Source organism: Molossus molossus, unplaced genomic scaffold (assembly GCF_014108415.1).
Source record: "Molossus molossus isolate mMolMol1 unplaced genomic scaffold, mMolMol1.p scaffold_m16_p_11, whole genome shotgun sequence".
Lineage (NCBI taxonomy): Eukaryota > Metazoa > Chordata > Mammalia > Chiroptera > Molossidae > Molossus > Molossus molossus.
In genome coordinates, this window is record NW_023425346.1 from 1681304 (window position 1) to 1701720 (window position 20417).

Below are 20417 nucleotides of genomic sequence, written 5' to 3' on the forward strand. Positions count from 1 at the left end.
CAACCCCACAATGCATTTGTCAGCAGCCAGAAGAGGGCACCCACCTAATACATGTAAATGAATGTCACAGTGAGGTAATCGTTACACTGAGGTGGGAGTTTAGAAAGGCATAAAAATATTTAAAGTTCTAAATACATGGATGTTTTGATAAATTTTGATAACTGGGTTTTAGTTGCTAAAATTATTTGTAAGATAGTCCAGAAATTCTGGGTATATTCAATTAAAACAAAAATTGATTCCATGCTGATACTGATAAAATCATATACTTTTCTTCTTTGAGGTCCCACCAGTCGCGATCAAAGCTCCCCTCCCCCAGGATACATTCCAGACGAGTTGCATCAGGTGGCCCGCAATGGGTCCTTCACCAGCATCAACAGTGAAGGAGAGTTCATCCCCGAGAGCATGGACCAGGTGAGCGGAAGCTAGATATGGTTTCACTTTGTCTAAAGGGGTGTTGTCAAGGTCATTGTGGTTTGGCAGGTGTGTGGGTGTGTGTTGACTCCTCTTTTCCAACCCCATATCTTCCTTAAGTGAACAAAATAGTAAAAAATGTAGGAAAATGCCCACTGATTTACATGTACCTCTGTGCGTTCATGCATAAAGACAGCTGGGGTGAGGCAGACTGTTTTATATTGCCCAGCTATAAATAAATGAATGCAGGTATTTGTAATCCTGGGGTTAATATTCAGATTTTAAAATTAATATTTGAAAGACACAGTAAAACAAATATTTAACTTTGTGAAGGTGAGGTTTGTCAACTTTTAAAACGTCACTAAGGGCTCACTGTAGCAGCACACACACTGAAATTGAAACCATGCAGAGAGGGTTAGCATGGCCCCTGTGCACATCTGTGAAGTTCTGTATTTTTGTGGAATCTAATGAACAAAATAGAAAAAAATTGTTATTAAAAGTTTTGCAGCATTGAAATATCTCCATGGAGTTCTCGTTGTTTCCTTAACTGACATTGGCTGCTCACGATGGCAGTTTCATTTTCTGACAAGGACCAGTCACAGCATCATCAGTCTCCCTTGGGCGGGGCCTTTGTGCCGTTACAGTGAGCAACATTACGTGACATTTCCAGCTTTTAATTATGTAGCTAATAATCTGTAGAGAAACAATGTTTTTCTCTTAGGAAATTTTGAAGTTGTAGCCTGCCTATAAGGGAAAGCTACACACATTAAACATGTAAGTGAGTAGCTCTTTGGGTGACTGCTGTTGGCTTTGGGGTTTTGTTGTTGGGTACCGAAAATGTTCCAAGATTGTTGTGAAGGTTGCACAACCCTTAATATACTGAAAATCATTAAATTGTACACTTTAAATGAGTAAATGTTATGTTACATTATTTATATCTCAATGAAGCTGTTTTTTTAAAAAAAAACAAAACATCAGATGGTGGAACTCTATATTTTTCTAGATGCTGGACCCGTTATTTTTAAGCAGCCCTGAAAATTCTGGCTCAGGAAGTTGTCCATCACTTGATAGTCCTTTGGATGGGTAATGTTGATTGTAATTTTTGTTTTTTAACATGTGTGGATACATATGCGCGCACACACACGTATGTATAAAATGTTGAATTATGCTTTTGTGCTACATTCAGAGGACTGTAACTGATATTTGTCTATATTTTTGGCAAATGAATTTATTTAATCCTCATCCATGAATATTTTTCTATTTATCTTCAGATAGAGTGGGAGGGGGAGAGAGGGAAAAAAGTGAGAGAAAGGGAGAGAGAGAGAAACATTGACGTAAAAGGGACACATCGACTGGGTGCCTCCCACATGGGACACCAACCAAGGCTGGGGATGAACTTCAACTGAAGTATGTGTCCTTGACCGGAATCGAACCTGCAACTCTTTGGTCCGCGGGCTGACGCTCTAACCACTGAGCCAAACTGGCAAGGGCACAAATGAATTTTTAAAATATTTTGTACAAATCCCTTAACCCCATGGGGCTCAGTATCATTATTAGTTAAAAATGATACCTTATGCCTGGCCGGTGTGGCTTAGTGGTTGAGCATCAACCCATGCACCAAGAGGTTGCTGGTTCAATTCCTGGTAGGGGGAAAGTAGGAGGTGGCCCAATTGACGTTCTCTCTCATCGATGTTTCCTCTCTCCCTCTCCCTTTCTCTCTCAAAATTAATAAAGACAAAAAAATGATACCTTATTACAATATTTTGAGTATTCCTGCTTGCCAAAATTGTGTTTGGAAGCTAAATGCAAGCTTAGAATTCATGTAAGTTTACTTTTAAAACTGTGTTGGCAAAGCTACTATCATATTTTTTATGAATGTTTTGGAGAGTTTGTGAGTTGTCTCACCTGTTCAGGATTGTGTTCATTCTGGCACCAAATCCTAAATCACTCAACATTCTTGGCAGTTGTGATTTCAAATTTAAGTACTTTTGTGAAGTAGCTGTTCAGGGTCAAGTTGCAGCTGACTGTTTGGTTACAGGTGCTCCCTCTCTGCTGGTCTCAGGATGCACAGAATCGGTGACTTTATTAACACTTTACCTGTTCAGTCTCCTCTGGGATTGACCTGTGAAAGTAAATTGTAAAAATATAACTCATATTGTGTGGGAATGTACATTTGATTTTCTGTTACCTGTGTACAGGAAGCCTTTGTTTTTGCCTCCACATCAAGATAACCATTTGAAACATTTAAGAAATTCAGGGAAATAGTAATGTGAAATACACACACATACACACATGATGAGTTAGAAATCATCTCCTCTTTATAGATGTGGAAACAGTCTCAGGAAGGTCATTCCCCGCTACAACCGCTAGTTCAGTGGCAGAGCTAGGATTAAAACAGGAATTCCCAGCACCTGTAATTCCAAAGCCTGCCATGCGTACCACTGTGCTCTTCGGGCTCATTGTAAAGGCCAGCGCTTTGCCTGTGTGCACCAAAGACGAGTTTCAGAAGAAATTTCTTCTTTCAGTGATGCTAACGTTTTACAGTGAGCTCCTTTATGTATACATATGGTCTCCACACATACACACAGACATCAGCATCGCGTGAAGTTTTCTAATGTCTTATTTACATTCTTTAATTTAATGTGACATTTTCTACTTTTAGAGAGAGCTATCCCAAGTCACGAATGCCTAGGGCACAGAGCTACCCAGATAATCATCAGGAACTTTCAGGTCAGACGATCTGCGTTCTGAATGTTTAATGCTATGTCATTGAAGAATGTTTTAGCTGGGAGGGAGAGGGGGATGTTTTTCTAAGTCAAATAAAAATGTGTAAGTGTGTTTTTCATTATTTGAAAGAAATATTTGGCTTTTTAATAACTGAAGTTTCTTGTGTGTTCTACTAGACTATGAGAACCCTATCTTTGAGAAATTTGGAAAGGGGGGAACATACCCACGGAGGTACCATGTCTCATATCACCATCAAGACTATAATGATGGTAAGTTGCTGGCAGTTGGACCACAAGAACAGTTTGTGAAACTTCTCAAAAATAATAAATATAAAAAAAATATTTAAGTTATACTGTTAAAAATAAACTTGTTTTGCCCTGGCCGGTTTGGCTCAGTGTTTGGAGCGTCGGCCTGCGGACCAGAGAGTCCTAGATTCGGTTCCCGCTAGGGGCACGTACCCAAAAATAAATAAACAGACTTGTTTCTTAGACATTGTTTCCTGCCTAAATTTTTTTTAAAAAATTGGGTCATAACCAAAACTATAACATCTTAGCTTTATGCAAACTTACCTCATAGTATTTATCTTTCCCTTAGAAGAATAAGGACAATTAAAAATGATATTTAGAAGTTACTCCTTTATAAAATTCGTACTTGCATGGCCCTTTTAAGGAAAAAAAATATTTCTACCTATAAACTTTCCAATTTTGATTTATATTTTAAATTATGGTTAGAAATGAGACTAATTTTTTTCTACTTTTTATCCTAAAGTGAAGGAGTTCTCTTCCTTGATTTTATGAATGTGTGTATATATGTGTTAACATAAGAGATTATTTTAATTTGTATTCAGATCCGGTTTGTTTGTCCCTACTTTTCATTTATTTTTCTTGGATTTTCATTGTTGACTTTATGATTTACTATTAACAAAGATTTTTCCTTGTTAATAGGGAGCTCTTTAAAAATACTAATTTTAGGTTTAAAACATCATCAAATAATCATTGCTATTTCAGTTTCTTAGCTTAGTCTCAAGATAGATTTCTGTTCCTTACATTACAAAATTTAAAAACATTCAGTGACAAATTAATACAAGTTTTAAGGTGATTATATTTTTGTTCTGTAGGTCGTAAAACTTTCCCTAGAGCTCGGAGGACCCAGGGGACCAGCTTCCGGTCCCCGGTGAGCTTCAGCCCCACAGACCACTCCCTGAGCACCAGCAGTGGCAGCAGCATCTTCACCCCGGAGCATGATGACGGTCGAGCAAGGAGGCGGGGGAGTGACATTGAGAACCCCACGCTGACCGTGATGGATGTCAGCCCGCCCAGCCGATGTAAGTGGTAGAAAGTGGCATCGTGAGATGTGTAACAGCCTTTGCAGAGTTTTATGTATTAAAAGGAATAAATACCAAAACAGTCCTTAGAGGGAGACCAACTTCTCAAAAGAGAGAAAAGTGGTTCTTCTAAAGGTGATGGGAATGTCAGGTGTCAGCATGGTATCTCTGCTGAATGACTTCAGATGATTCTGTCCTCTGTCATTGGGAAGATTGTCACCGATCGGTCCTCCATTTGTTCACCTCACATTTCTCTTTTGGGTTCCTGCACTGGGATTTCTTTCTTTTTTAAACTGTATTTTATTTATTTATTTATTTTTTAATCCCCACCCGAGGACATTTTTCCATTTTTTGTTCAGATAGAATGGGAGGGAGGGAGAGGGGAAGAGAGAGAGAGAAACATCACCGTGTGAAAGGGACACATCGAGTGGTTGCCACCCACATGACCAACCAGGGCTGGAAACAAACTGCAACTGAGGTATGTGCCCTTAGCGTGAACTGAACCCGAGTCTCTCTGGACCACAGGCTGACGCTCTAACCGCTGAGCCAAACCGGCCAGGGCTGCACTGGGTTTTCAGACACACCCTCGGAGGTGCAGTTTGTAGGGAGAGTGCTGTGTGGGAGTGTGTGAACGAGATCTCAGATGCCAGGAGGGTTCCCAGCTGTGGAGGTGGCATGTGCAAGAGGCCATGGCATGTTTTGCAGGTCAAGAGTAGTTTATTTTAACCTGAAATGGAGGATATCTTACTTGGAAGAGTAGGAACAGGACTGGAATGGTAACTAAGGCCAGACTGGGAAGTGCTTGGACTTTGTCACTAAGCAGCGCGTCCAGAGATCTGAGCACAGAGGGCGGTGACACCTGTGTACTGAGTCCTGCTCGGGCCAGCGCCTTCGTGTCTCACTTTGCATCTCGGCCCTCACACTGACTACTGTTGTTCTTGCTTAGACAGCTGTCTTTTATTTATTTATAATTATTTTTTTTATCCTTACCTGAGGACATTTTTGCATTTATCTTCAGGTAGAGTGGGAGGGAGAGTGAGAGAGAGAAACATTGGCATGAGAGAGACACGTCGACTGGCCGCCACCCACATGACCTCAGCCGGGGCCGGGGACAAACCACAACCCAGGTACATGCCCGTAGTGGGAACCGAACCCGACCTCTCTGGTTTGTGGGCCCACGCTCTAATCGCTGAGCCAAACCGGCCAGGGCAAGAGCATGCCTTTTATATAGACTCTCATTTTATTTCTCTAGCTCTTTCTGTAGACCCGTGGTTCTGTCAGGTGTCCCATTTCTTGTGCCTGAATCATTACTTTGGCCTTCTTTGTAATACAAGTCTGCTGGTAATAAATGCTTTCAGCTTTTGTTTGTGTGAAAAAGGTCTTTATTTCTCCTTTATTTTTGGGAGATTTTATTTTCCAGTGTAGAATTCTGGGCAGATTTTTTTTTTCTTCTTCCAGCACTTGAAAACTATTTCTCTATTGTTTTTTTGGCTTTTATACTGAGAAGTGTTCTGTACTTTGTATCTTTGTTTCTGTCCCTATAGTCTGCTTCTCCCTCTGGCTGTTTTCAGAACTTTGTTCCATTAGATTAGAGTGGTGCTCTTCCAGCTTCCTGCATCATAGGCAGATGGAAAACTACGAATATTGCTGCAGTGAAGATGAGAAACAGGGTGTCTCACAGCCAGTGGCATCCTAGATTGAGTGAACAGGACTGTTACATTTATAACCAAGAAAAAGAATAATCTCATTGGAGAAAACGAGTTACGGGATTATGAACCTTGTTTGGGTTTAGAATTCTTAAAAATTGACTGAAGAGAAAAATTTTCGAAGATGATGATCATGCCCTGGCCAATGTGGCTCAGTTTGCTGAGCGATGTCCCATGCACAGAGAGGTCGCTGGTTTCACTCCTGGTCAGGGCACAGGCCCAGGTTGCAGGCACGATCCCCAGTGGGGGGCATGCAGGAGGCAGCCAGTCAGTGTTTATCTCTATCAACAATGTTTCTCTCTCTCTCTCTCTCTCTCTCAATATCATTTAAAAAATGTTTAAAAAGAAAAGATGATCATTATAAACTCGGATGATTATGATTTTCCCTTTCACTCAGACATACTCAGTTAAGAATATTACTAATATATATGCTCATCTAGTCTTGAACCGTCTTGTGCTGTCTGTGATCCCATTTTAAGGAAGTGTTCTTTTTTAGCACCTCGTGCTCCCACAAACTGGAGGTTGGGCAAGCTGCTTGGCCAGGGCGCCTTTGGCAGGGTCTACCTCTGCTACGACGTTGACACGGGAAGAGAGCTGGCCGTGAAGCAGGTTCAGTTTGACCCTGACCGGCCTGAGACCAGTAAGGTGAGGATCTCTGCACCCTGGAAACAAGCATTTCAAGTAAAATAAATATAGCACACTGGAATTTCTATTTTTCCTTATTAGAAATTATTTGCAAAACAGATATGTTTATCTTTGTACTGTGAATTTTTCTCTTATGATGCTCAATCACATTCATAATCTGACTTAGTGTTGCATTGGTATACCTTCAAGGACTGTAACGAAGGTTATTGTTAAGGGACTTTAAATGTTTATTCCTTAGGAAGTAAAAATTTCAGAATTAAGTCACCTTGATGGTCAATGAAATTAGAACCTCTACTTTTACGGACAATGCTGGACAGGTTAACAGTGAGTTCTGTCTTTCAGGAAGTAAATGCACTTGAGTGTGAAATTCAGTTGTTGAAAAACTTACTGCATGAACGCATTGTTCAGTACTACGGCTGCCTGAGGGACCCCCAGGAGAAAGCCCTCTCCATATTTATGGAGTACATGCCGGGGGTAAGTAGTGTGTCCTTTGAAAACAGACATGCTTTATTTAAAAACTGAGTTGAGGAACGACAAACAGTAAAACTTTGATTATAAAAAGTTATACCTAGTTAATGACATTTTGGAGGAGTTCTAAATCAGTAATACAATTTTATTTTTTATATCTTCTTCATCTATCTTTGTCTTTTTTCATTTTTAAAAATGCTGACATACACTAACATAGGTTGCAAACGTCACAGCAGTCCTAACAGATTTCTCTGGGAGCCCCGGAAGTGTCGTCGTCGCCGCTGTGTCCAACTAGGACCCAGTCAGGCCCACACGGCACCTGGGGTTCTATGCCCCTCCTCCTACTTTAATCTAGAGCAGCCTTCATGACACAGACCTGGCAGGTAGACCAGGCTGTTGTTCTGTTGACGGTCTCATCTCATGGCATTGTATAATTTGTTTCTTTTTTAAAAATATGTTTTTTAGTGAGAGAGGAAGGGAGAGAGAGAGTGAAACATGGATCGGCTGCCTCCTGCACGCCCCCCACTAAGGGATCAAGCCTGCAACCCTGGCATGTGCCCTGACCAGGAATCGAACTGGGACCTCTCCGTCCATGGGACCACGCTCCATCCACTGAGCCATGCCGGCTGGACTGATTTGTTTCTTTATCCCCTTATTTTCTGTAGACTCCAAGTTAGATCTAAAGTGTAAATTAGATTCAAATTCAACATTTTTATTAGAATACATCACAGACAATGTTGTGGATTTTATGTTGCATCCCTTTAAGAGATACATAGTGTTTGGTTATTCCATCGTTAGTGATGCTGAGATTGACAGCTAGTTCAGGGTGCTTCACACCCTGATTCTTCCATTGTCAAGCTTTGTTTTTTCCTGAAGACCAGAAAGTAGCACTTAGCTGGAGCAATGCACACACTCCCTTCCTTTTGGCCACCGCAATGTCTTTACACAGATGGGTGGTCACTGTCTCGGTCAGGAATTCCGTCAGGAGCTACAGAATGTGACTGGCAATCTCTGTCATTCCTTCTGTTGTTTTTATAACATGTAGGGTATGTTCTAATACTGATGATTTTCACGATGGCGGTATATCTACTCATTTGAAAATGCATGCGTTCTCATGACGTAATAGGCAGTATATGATAGAAAAGAGGTTTGCTGTACAGTCTTCAAGGAAATAGCTTGTTAGAATTCTACGTAGCATGTGCAGACTTGCAGGTGAGCCTGTAGAGTGTACAACGGGCCTGGCATCTGGTGTGATGGTACTCACCACGCACAGTCTCCATGAGCAGCAGTGAGCTTCCGTCATTTCTGTCGTCATGAATTATTGTCTGTAGCGATGCCATTACTACTCATTATTGCTATGCTTTATTTTCAGATATTCTGTTGGTGATATAAAATATTTGTTTTCAAGTCCTCATTTGGAAAACAAATTGGTGTTACAGGCCATGAGAATATTGAAACCTTTTGATCTGGTAATCACATAGAAATTTATTCTACAGAAGTAATCCAAAAGAAGGAAAAAGCTGCATACATTTATTTTATTTATTTTAGTATTATCTGTGATTGGAAAAGAAAAAGGATATTCATTGCCCATGGTGGAAATAAGTTATGATGACATTGTCCAAGAGAATGTATGTTAAAAATTAAAATTGTGGCCTGGCCGGTGTGGCTCAGTGGTTGAACACCAACCGACCTGTGCACCAAGAGCTCGCCAATTCAATTCCCGGTCAGGGCACATGCCCAGGTTGTGGGCTCGATCCCCAGCCCACAGGAGGCGGCCAGTCGATGTTCTCTCTCATTGATGTTTCTATCTTTCCCTCTCCCTTTCTCTCTCTCTAAAATCAATAAAGAAAAAAAAAATTAATACTGTAAAGACTAGCAAAGTTGGAGGAAGTACTTACATAAGAGAGGGAAAAATATAAAATGCTTTTTAATAGTGATTATGATATTTAAAAAATATCTGTTTTTGGACAAGGACAGAAGAAATGAAGAAAAATTAAAATATATTGAGATTATGATTTTTTTCCTTCAGTTTTCATTACTGTTTGTGCAGTACGTATTTACATTAAGAGAAAATTATGAATAGGGACCCAGATTGTTGAAGATAAGATTAATTAAAATGGTTAATTGGTTAAAACTGATTTATGTCTCAAGTGGAGATGGGTAATCTTTATCTAGTTAGCAGTCTTAGGACTAAACCAGGGCTATTCAGGAAGAGGTGTTAGATCATGTTTCTGATTAGCTACACTTGATTTTGTAGAAGCAGCTATCTTTTTTGAAAAGCTCGTTACCAATTAGTTACAGTTTGTTGACGATCTAAATGAATTGTGCAAATCGTAATAAGCCCATGGCATGTATGGGTGGGACATACATGTTCCTAGACTTCCCCACCTGTCCTGCTAATGAGGCTGTGCATCCCTCTCAGTGAATGCGGTACACCGGCCTCCACAGTGGCCCAACTGTGGTGCTGCAGCTCAGCTTCTCAGCACAGCATTCCATCTTCCATTTATCTGGAGCGAAGTTCAGACTGGAATTGGAACTTCCTTCTATTTTCAGTACCCGGCCAGCCGCTGATTTATCTGTTCCTTTTACACACACAGTGTTTAGCTGGCACAGTGCTCCCCTCCCATTCCACGGATTCGCACTGTAGAAAGTATGTCTAAGGTGCACATTGGCAGGAGGACCCTCGGTGCTGGCCCGGCTGCCTGGGGTCAGAGGGTCCTCCCGTCCGTCACTCGCAGCCTCTGAGCACTGGGGACTTATTGTTTGGAGGGCTCAGCTCTTGCCAGGCTGTGCAGTGAGTCACTGCGGGTAGAGGCCTGAGGGAACTAGCCATAGGGAATGGTAGGTGTGAGCGGGCAGCGGTCACTCACTGCCTGAGGCTTTTAATGAGTGTTTGCAAGTTTAGGCTAGCAGACATCATCTTTCTGTCCCTCAGGGATTGCTCATGAATAGTGGAAGCAACAAACAGTTCCACCTGTAAAATCCAAGGATCTACTTGTATTTGACAAAGTATAGTTTACCAAAATTCAAGGAAAGGCAGAAACATTTGAATATATTCTTTGTTTAAAAGAAAAGATTTGTCCCCCAGGAAGCATTTCATTTCCATCTTTTAAAGTGGTTTATCAGCCCAGCTATTTTTGTATACTATATGGTGTGGCTCTATGGACTGAGAGGTCCTGGTTCAATTCCTGGTGAGGGTACATGCCTGGGGTTGTGGGCTCAATTTCCAGTGGGGGCATGCAGGGGGCAGCTAATTGGTGTTTCTCTCTCTCTTCCTTTTCTCTCTCTAAAAAGGCAATAAAAACATATTTAAGAAATAAAGTGGTTTATTATTCATCAGATTTGCACATTGGAATTAGTAGGGGAACTTCTGTGAAATTCGGGTGTCTGTGTCTCGCCTCAGACTGACTCGGTGTTCTCAGAGGTGGCGCCTTGTCGTGCCGTCAGAACACCCAGGAAATGGGAGGTGCCTCTGTAACTCATTTCTCCTGTTCTAAGTAGGATGTCGAGTCTGTGAAGGAAAACCCTAAAAGCCTCATGCGGTCTGGCTTTCTGACCCTGCCCTTCTTTCTCCTGACAAGTAAATGACCAGATATCAGTGAAACAGGAAGAAAATATAGTTAGGTAGGACATATGTAGAAGAGCAAGTAGGAAAAACAAAAATATATTCTGGGCAAAAAAGCAATATAAAGTTCTGGAGAATTTTTAAAAACATAGTCGTGAGGAATAGGAGACAATTTAGAACCAACATAGCCATAGAGACGAGGGTCAGGAGCTGTTTCAGAGGCTTCCTGTAGCTGCGCCCCATACTTCCCGCTCTAGACGGAGGACGCAGAGCTGTGTAGGTTAGGTGCAACTGCTCTTCCTGAGCATCTCCTGCTCTCCAGCTGAGCCTCCTGGGATACACGCGGATTCTTTTAAAAATTAAAGATTTAACATAGTGGTTTTCATTTCCAACCATGTCATAGTTTTCTGTTGTTTTCTTTCAGGGTTCAATTAAGGACCAATTAAAAGCATATGGAGCTCTGACTGAAAATGTGACCAGGAAATACACCCGTCAGATTCTGGAGGGTGTCCACTATTTGCACAGCAATATGATTGTTCATAGAGACATCAAAGGTAAGGGATGAGGTGTTTATCTTTAAGTGCAGTTTGCACGTGTGTGAATGTGAATGACAAGCAGTATGGTTAAGAAGTTTGACATGTAAATGGATACACCTGCCTTTAAAACACCACAGGACAACAGTCTGCTTTCTCCTGGACTCAGCCAGTGCTCCTGCCAGTGCTGATGTTCAGTTCTCCACAGTGGGCAGCTCCCTGGGGGCTCCCAGTATCTGTCAAGTCCAGGTGATCGTGAAGACAAAAGCACGTGTCCATGCACAGAGCATAGGTGTTCAGCAGCACAGGTGAGGGGCTCTGCACGCACAGCTGCCTCACGTTCTGGCTGTGTCCGTTGTTCCTCTGTGCCTCAGTTCCTCGTACTTGCCGAGGGTGGTGATCATGTCCAACTCATTAGATTCTTGTAAGGATTGCAGTAGTTATCCATATCATATGCTTAAAATAGTGTCTGGTATCTAGAAAGCATTCAGGTAGCTCTGCTGACAATGTACTCTACATTAAGATTATATTTGATGAATGGGTGTTACTACCTAGGGAGAGAAGAGGAGGGGAGGAGAGAGCCTAAGACTGAGCTTTGGTGAATTTCAACTCAGTTAAGCCTCCTTTTTAAAACTCAGCTTGTTTTCAGGGACCAGGTGTGTAAGGTATATGCATGAAGTGAGGCGAAAGGGAGTGGTGATGTGCAGGATTTGGGGGTGCCTAAAGTTCCTCACTGCAGGGCATACTGGAGGCTTGGGTCTATAAAAACAAGTTTGGGTCTCCAAAAATTGGGTTGTGACCCCAAATTAAAAGATGACTATTCACTCAACCGGTAACATTAATAAATACACACACATAAATAATAAATAAAAAATACATTTTTTTGTTGGTGTTCTGAGGGCCCTTATGAGCGACCGGGTATTTACTGCCTTCCTGTGGTGAGCCACATCCTGAACATGGCCATGTCCAGGCCAAAGAGAACATTCCTCACAGTGTCCAGTGACAGTAGGTTCCGTGCAGAGTGCAGGGCCAGCTCGTGTGTGCCAGAGTGGTGCTCACTGGTGAGTCTCAGAGAATGAGGACATGGCTCATGATCTAAGAGAGATGGTGCCTTCCGGTCCTGGATCTGCTCAGCCTAGGCAGACCTCAGCTGTTAAGTATAAAGGCTGCTTTGAGAACTACGTAGGGAAATAATTCGATTGTGAATGATTCCATGTGAATTACTCTATTAGAAACAATCTGACTCCCAGTCAGTCTCTCCTTCACACTCGCAGTGAGACACAGTGAAGGAACCAAGGGGAGCTACCCCACGAGGACCTTGCCAGATGGTCCAATGAGGAGTTGGAGACGAGCTGACTTGAAAGTATTATAGGGCAGATATATTGATAGGAGAAAAGTAAGATACAAAATTAGATATGCAATGTGATCACAAGTTTGTAAAATTAAAGTATGACCTAGAAGAAAAGTTTTCATATGATTAACAGTGGTTATTTCCAAATGGCAGGATGAGTGATCATAGTTTTCTTGGGCATAGTTTTTACACCCCCCCCCCTTTATTGATTTTAGAGAGACAGGGAGGGAGAGGGGGAGAGAGATAGAAACATCAATGAGAGGGGACATCAATTGGCTGCCTCCTGCATGCCCCCCACTGGGGATCAGGTCCACAACCTGGGCGTGTTCCCTGACTGGGAATCGAACCGGTGACCTCTTGGTGCAGGGTCCACGCTCAACCACTGAGCCACACCGTATATTTCGCACATGAGAAATTTTTAAATTGTGAGGGAAAAAGAAAGACAGTTGATGACGTTTAAGTTTAAACTATGAGTTCATAATGAAACTTAGGATAAAAACTAACTGGTCATTGTTGCTAAGGAATCAACTCATTATTTCATAACAGGATTCCTTTATTCTGCCTTTCTTTTATCACATAGTGGATGAAAGGAAACTTATCTTCATACTAGTATTTTGACTCACCAATGAAGAACGATGGGAGAGTGCCATTTTACAGCCACTAATGAGGTAGCAGGTGTCAGCATTGAACGTTCACAGGTGTTGACATCGACACAGACAGCTGAGCATGAAACGCTTCCTATCTTTACACATCATCATATCTATGAAGTAGTTTTGCAAAAAAAAGAAGAAGAGTAATCTGAGCCTGATCAGGCTTCTAGATTCAGCTACCACATTTTAGAATCATAGAACATAAGTGTCAGAGAGACGAGCATGTTAATACAGCCCCTTGGGATGGAGTCACAGAACCTGGATGGGAGGAAACTGTAGGCAAATGACTTAGATGCGAGGGAACTTGAGATCAGGAAAGACTTAAAGGGTGTGTGATTGAGTCTCAGTGTATGGAACTTATTTGCATGTGATTTTTAAAAAACAAAAAACCCCACTGAGTATATATTTAACATTATAAGGAGTTATTTTCCATCCTATTAGGTGTAATAGATATTATCTTATAAAGCTATGTACTGAACTATTGATCATGATGTCATTGATCAAATAATGAAAGGGGAAGAGTGGCTGGCACCATGGTCAGGGAAGATTTCCAGGTGACTGTCGGGGCTGGGGATGGGTACATACTATTCTACCTGCTTTTGTGTATGTTTGAAAAATCTCTTCACTAGTTTGCTTTTAAGGTATTCAAAGTAAGTTTGAGAACTTAGGAGACGATACTGGGAACCTGATTACACATTTTCTACATGGTCCTTCGTATGAATGGGCATTGGTTCAGCATCGGTGATTACTCCCCAGAGATAGCTCTCCCTGTCTGTGACCTGCCTGGGACTGTTCCTTCCCAGCTTGTAGCCAGAACAGCCTGGCTTGTTTGTTCTCCTTTCCCTGGTTACATACTTTAGAGAGCGTGGCTTTTCTTGGCAGAGTCCTCTTTATGGGACGGCAGTGAGACGTGAGACAGGGCAGGCAGTGCTATTCTCCGGGGTCCCTGGGATGTGTCTCCTTGGGGCTCGTGGCTGCAGAGAGCACCCTGTGCCCTGCAGAGAGGCTGCGGAGAGCCATCAGCCACTAGGCTGAGAGTGCTGGGAGAACCGAAAGGGCAAGGGAAGCTCACCCCGGGGTGGGGGTAGGGGTGGCCGTATATGCACTCTCCCATCTGGAATGTAGCTCTTCTGCACGATTGACTCTTCTTAGAGGCCATTGGGGAAAAAAAAAAAAGAAAATAAGGATTTTAAAAAATACAAAAGATGACTAAGCCCTGGCCAGTGTGGCTCAGTTGGTTGAGTGCCATCCTATGCACTGATAGGTCGCTGGTTTGATTCTGGGTCAGGGCACATACCCAGGTTGTGAGTTCGATTCATATGGGAGGCACCCGATTAATGTTTCTCTTTCTCTAAAATCAATTAAAAAATATTTAAAAGACCTTTCATCATTTCTACCCCCTTTAAAAAAATATGGTTGAGGTTGTAGGAGACCTAAAAATAATAAAAGTAGTAGCCCTGGCCTCTGTGATTCAGTTGGTTGGGCGTCGTCCTGTGCACCAAAGGATTGTTGGTTCGATTTTAGTCAGAGCACATGCCCAGGTTGTAGGCTTGTTCCCTGGTAGGGGGTGTGTAGGAGGCAGCCAATCCATGTTCTGCTTTCACATCGATGTTTTCTTTCTCCCTCACCCATCCTCTCTCTCTTAAAGTAAATATAAAATGTTAAAAAATAATGAAGTAAAGTTTAAAAATTAGGTAAGTTAAAATGAATTATTTAAAAATAGGTAGTTTATAGAAAAAGCTAAAAGTGAGACTTGAAGTAATTTATATAAGACAGAAACAAGACTTATAATCCTAGAAAAAAAAATACTTCAAAATGATAAAGGGGAAAAATAGAGAATAAAAAATAAATGAACTTAGCACCTGGATCTTGGTTTCTGATACCATGGAAAGTAACTGGGGCCCTTGGACAGACGGCTGAGCCTAGGCCTGGGGCGGGAATCTGCAGGTGAGGCCTGGAGCACCTGCCAGTGCCTGAGAATAAGAAGGTACTGAAACTATCCCCAGACAGAAGCAGACAAGAGCACAGCGACGGAGGGTGGCCCAGGATGCAGGGTCCGAGGGGAAGCATCTCAATGGCCAGACCTGGAACAGTATGAGCAGAAAAAGTCACGGTGGTTTTAACCCAAAGTATAAAATAAATATTCATGTGTTCATACTGGTACAAAATAAATAAATGGGGGAGAGGAGATATCTCCTGTGCAGAATAATTCCCAGTAATTTATTTATCTACACAGCCTGGGGCACAACCCCAGACTCTCACTGTGGACTGCACATGGGGGGCCCCTTGCAGAGGACAGTTGGGAGAGGACGCACTTGATAGTGGAGAATTCAACAAATTATCTCGCCAGGCAATCAGAGTCAGTTTATAACAAATTAAGTGTATTACAAAAGTAAATGACATTTTCAAACAGAAAACTCAAAGCTTGCTTAGAAGAGATTTAAAATATATAGGAATTGGGAAGTGAAATTAATATAAAGCAAAACCCAATATTTAGTTAAGTTACAGCAGGGAAAAGTGCTAGAAGTGTTGGTAGAGAGTGCCCCAAGTCATCCCTGCGTGGGGAGAAGCTCAGCCCTGAGCCTGTGCTCTGTGACAGGCCCCAGAGCCTGCTGTGCTTCGAGGCCCCATCTTGTCCCACCCCGCTTCTCCACCTCCCCGCCCCCCTTCATCCTCCTGGCCTCAGGCTCTCAGTGGGGGGACCCCTCGCTTTAAGTCTGTGTTTGTGCTGAGCACCCAGAGACAGGCTGAAGAGCGGCCGAGTGCGATCTCGCCTGCACTCAGATTCCGTCCTGAACTGCCCGTAACAGCGATGAAATAATGAGCGTGGTCTTCTTCTAGGTGCGAATATTCTGCGGGATTCAACAGGCAACGTCAAACTCGGAGATTTCGGGGCCAGCAAACGGCTTCAGACCATCTGCCTGTCAGGGACAGGCATGAAGTCGGTCACGGGCACCCCATACTGGATGAGCCCAGAGGTGATCAGCGGGGAGGGCTACGGCCGGAAGGCTGACGTCTGGTAGGTGCGGCCTGGCTGGCTGGGATGGAGCCCGTGAGCCAGCTGTCAGGGTTGTGCTGACCTCTGTTTCAATCATGCCCCTTTGAGACCTAATCACTGACATTTATAAATAGAGTTCTTGAACCCGTGCTTCGTTCTTTAGGAAGGTTGATATCTTAAGCAACTTCAGCATCAGAAAACTGTTTCTCATCTCTCTCATCTCCCTGAAGAACTTTAAAAGTAATTAATTTTTACTGTTAGTCTCTTATCATTCAGTTATTCTTTAATGGCTTAATAATTTTAAGCTAGAACATACAATGGCCATTTTCTACTTCCCCTCAGAAAAGTGTTGAATGGATACTCATTTTGGGTGCCCTAAAGGCAGACAAGGAATTTTTAATATTTGTAAGATAAAGACAAAAATGGTATTTAATGTTAGGTTATGTAATTATATAAAGCAAAAGTTATAAAATGAGTAATGCTTTTTGCTTAACTATTTGAGTCAGTCCTTAAATTGTGCTTTATTTTCATGTTTAAATTACATGATACATAGTTACAATCTTTTAAGAAACTAATTTGAAGTCAAGTCACACTTGAGTGTACATGGACCTCACTCTGTCACAGTGTGCAGCCGACTTTCATTCATGCTGATGTTGTTTGTGTTCCAGGAGCGTGGGCTGCACGGTGGTGGAGATGCTGACGGAAAAGCCCCCGTGGGCGGAGTATGAGGCCATGGCTGCCATCTTTAAGATTGCCACGCAGCCCACGAACCCAAAGCTGCCGCCCCATGTCTCTGACTACACCCGCGATTTCCTCAAGCGCATCTTTACGGAGGCTAAGCTCAGGCCCGCGGCCGATGAGCTCCTGCGGCACATGTTTGTGCACTGCCACTAGCCAGGCTGGGCCCCCGCCCACGAGCTCCCGTGGCACGTGTCCGTGCACTGCCACTAGCCGGGCTGGGCCCCTGCCCACGAGCTCCTGCGGCACGTGTCCGTGCACTGCCACTAGCCAGGCTGGTCCCCTGCCCACGAGCTCCTGCGGCACGTGTCCGTGCACTGCCACTAGCCAGGCTGGGCCCCCGCCCACGAGCTCCCGTGGCACGTGTCCGTGCACTGCCACTAGCCAGGCTGGTCCCCTGCCCACGAGCTCCTGCGGCACGTGTCCGTGCACTGCCACTAGCCGGGCTGGGCCCCTGCCGGCCGCTGCTCTGACTGCACTTTCGTTTTTTACACAACAGAGGTGGGGGAAGGAAAAAGACAAGAGGGAAATGTTTCTCTTGATTCTTGGTTAAATTTGTTTAATAATAGGAACCTAAATTTTTTATATTTAATCTTTTTCCCTTACAAAAACTTGAAACTTTTTAAAAAAATTTTTTTATAATGTACTGATGTGGTTCAGAGATATAAAGCACTTTAGTACATGGTCACTCTTTCTAGTGCAAACAAATCATTTCGGATACCTAAAGATTATAGAGTCTTTCTTTGGGTCACTGACAATTGGTGGTGATGGGAGACATGGAAAACAAGGAGAAGAAAATAATGTATAATTTGTGGTTTTTAATGATAGTATTTAAAATAGATTCTCATGTGTGGGTTTAAGCCCTAAACTTGAGTTTAGAGTGGGTACTCAACTTAAGGAAGATAGGTTCCCTCTTATCTCTGTGTTCTTCAGATCCTTACCTCTATGTACCAAGCTTTTTGCTCAGTAGGAATCTTGATAGAAACTATGAATTTCAAAGAGGTGTATTTATTTGTTCATCCTAACCAGTACAATAAGCAAACACACCACAAAAGATCCATGTGACTGGAATCTGTGAACCTTGTGGGATAGCTTTCTGTTTAAAAAAAAAAAAGAGAGAGAGACTATTTTATTTTAAAGCAGTATGGGAAGTCAATGAGCAAATCCAAATTAAAAGACAAAAGGAGGTTGCTTTAACTAAGGTGTAAGCAGCAGGAGAGACCACGTTTGCCAAACAGCAGAAATGATGAAACGCAGAACCAAGTGTTTTTTAGTGTATTTTAAACTGTTCTTTACCTGAGGGAGAAAGTCCCAAAATTAAGAGAAAGAAGAAATATTCACAACAATGTGTATTGTATCTTCCTGTTTCTAGCTCCCGGTTCCCTATGGGTAACATTTCTTAGGAACTAAGAGTTTAACCTGGAGTGTCATGAGATAAAACCCTTGTTCTTGGGATCACAGACACCAAAACACCTGACAAACCCCATTCAGACCATGGGTTTCAAGGGTAGACGGGGCTGACTTCCCCCACGTGTGGCAGGGCCTGGAGACAGTGTTGGCCGTCCCCACTCAGGAGGACACTGGTGGCTCCCAGTGAGCGGAGGCCGGGGCTGCTGCTTACAAACTGCAGAGCACAGGACAGCACCTCTCTCCCTCCACGAAGAAGCGCCTGCTCCAAGTGTCAAAAGTGCCGGAGTTAAGAAGCTTGTGGAGATCAGCCTGTCACGTGCTGACAGCCACCACTTACTAAGCAGGTTCCGCATGAAGGGAATTCAGAGAAAGGGATTTGTGCAGTGTGCGTTGGACCGGAGCGGACCCGCCACTTGGCCTGGCGCTGGGCGAGCTGGGCAGCAGCAGCCCGGCCCTCCCGTGCGCGCTGCCCCAGTCAGCAGCCCGTAGACAGAGTGCGTTCAAACAGCTCACTGAACTCACTGTCTGTGCGTACTCTTGCCTCACTCATGTACGGTTGGGGGAAAGAAGAGCTTATCAACACAAGTATTAGCTACTTTGTAGGAAGGTAAAAACTGCCAGGTATTTCTAGTATAATTATCCACCCAGCACGGACGTTGAATGGAAGGAGACAGCTAGGAGCATCCCACTATCTCTGATGGACTCGGCTGCTGAAAATATGGATGGAATCAGAGATGCGGCTACTTGACAGTGTTGCTCAGTATATTAAAGCAAGTGCTAAGTACGTTCTGTTGAAAGATCTAGAAATAGTAGTCTTCCCGGAACCCCAATGATGCCTTTTGTGGGACGCATAGGGGACTTCGGTGTTTCACCCTCTGCTAAAAAGTATAATTGTTAGGGACTCAACTGTTCAGAAGTTAGACCTAGTAGGAAGTTTGAAATTCCACCAGCTAGTCTGAGAAGGCAAAGCACAAAGCTCCCACACCCTCTCCATCGGAGGGAGCGCGCAGCAGGAAGAGTATGCCTTCGCCCCCCGCCTGCCAAGTCATGGTGGGACCTGCGCTGTGAACTCGGCCCCCACGGATACCGTCTGCTGTGTTGCTTATCTTTTATGAGGGAGAGCATCTCCTGTACTTGAGCAAGATCGGGTGTCTGGACCAATGGGCGTTTCCTTGGTTTCTTTGTCTTGTGCAGGTGTGATTTCCTCCTGGCCCGTTCGGGTCTGTCAGGGTGACCAGCAGTGCAGAAGACGGACAGACGCTCTAAGGAGAGACCTTGAGAGACCGAAACCCAGAGCAAGGTGGTTTGCTTTTTCCAGTCTCTTATTTTTAAATGCTATCAAAAATAAATCACCTGCAAAGAAACTGCTCCTTTAACACTGCTGCAGAAGACCTTTGTTTTATAGGGAAAATATTATTAGCTATGGGAAAATACTGTTCTTTATGTAAAGACTTAAACATAGATAATCGTTTACAGAGTTATTATATAAAATGGGATGTGAATTTATTTTAAACAAGTTGTAAAGGTACCAAAACCACAAGAGAAGTATATATATATATATATGTGTGTGTATATATATATATGAGCTACTAGAACAAAAAAGCTTGAAGTGGGATGGGGTTTGGAAGACCAAAAGTAAATTCAAAAAGGAACATTTTGAAACAAAACACCGTTATCGGGGGCAGTTAGATATAACACTCCATCTCCCCCTTCCCAATAATGGTATGGATCAACAAATGAAATTTGAACTTTTTAAGATGACTCTAAATGTCTTTTGTTTTTTAAATGCACAACTGATTCTTCTATACTGTAATGTTTCTTCGCTGAGGCTGGAAAATGGCCAGACTGCTGACTTTGTGCCTTTACAATGCGTTCTGCTTTGACTAGGGCA

General features: G+C 43.0%; 1 protein-coding gene and 1 pseudogene across 12 annotated transcripts in view; both read left to right on the forward strand.

Annotated features, from left to right (window-relative positions):
* MAP3K2 (mitogen-activated protein kinase kinase kinase 2) overlaps positions 1-17319 on the forward strand; it is an 84769-nt gene extending 67450 nt beyond the window's left edge. For 11 of the 12 annotated variants that reach the window (XM_036253983.1, XM_036253982.1, XM_036253978.1 and 8 more), the window contains 10 exons: positions 281-411; positions 1415-1494; positions 3074-3141; positions 3315-3407; positions 4256-4462; positions 6665-6813; positions 7156-7287; positions 11271-11400; positions 16222-16399; positions 17047-17318. In XM_036253983.1, coding sequence (XP_036109876.1) covers positions 281-411; positions 1415-1494; positions 3074-3141; positions 3315-3407; positions 4256-4462; positions 6665-6813; positions 7156-7287; positions 11271-11400; positions 16222-16399; positions 17047-17272 — 1394 coding nt within the window. In that variant the 3' untranslated portion in view covers positions 17273-17318. Of the gene's footprint in view, positions 1-280; positions 412-1414; positions 1495-3073; positions 3142-3314; positions 3408-4255; positions 4463-6664; positions 6814-7155; positions 7288-11270; positions 11401-16221; positions 16400-17046 lie in introns of all 12 variants that reach the window. The other variant, XM_036253989.1, reaches the window with a different exon arrangement.
* On the forward strand, positions 777-870 carry LOC118625909 (annotated as a pseudogene).
* Positions 17320-20417: the final 3098 nt, after the last annotated feature.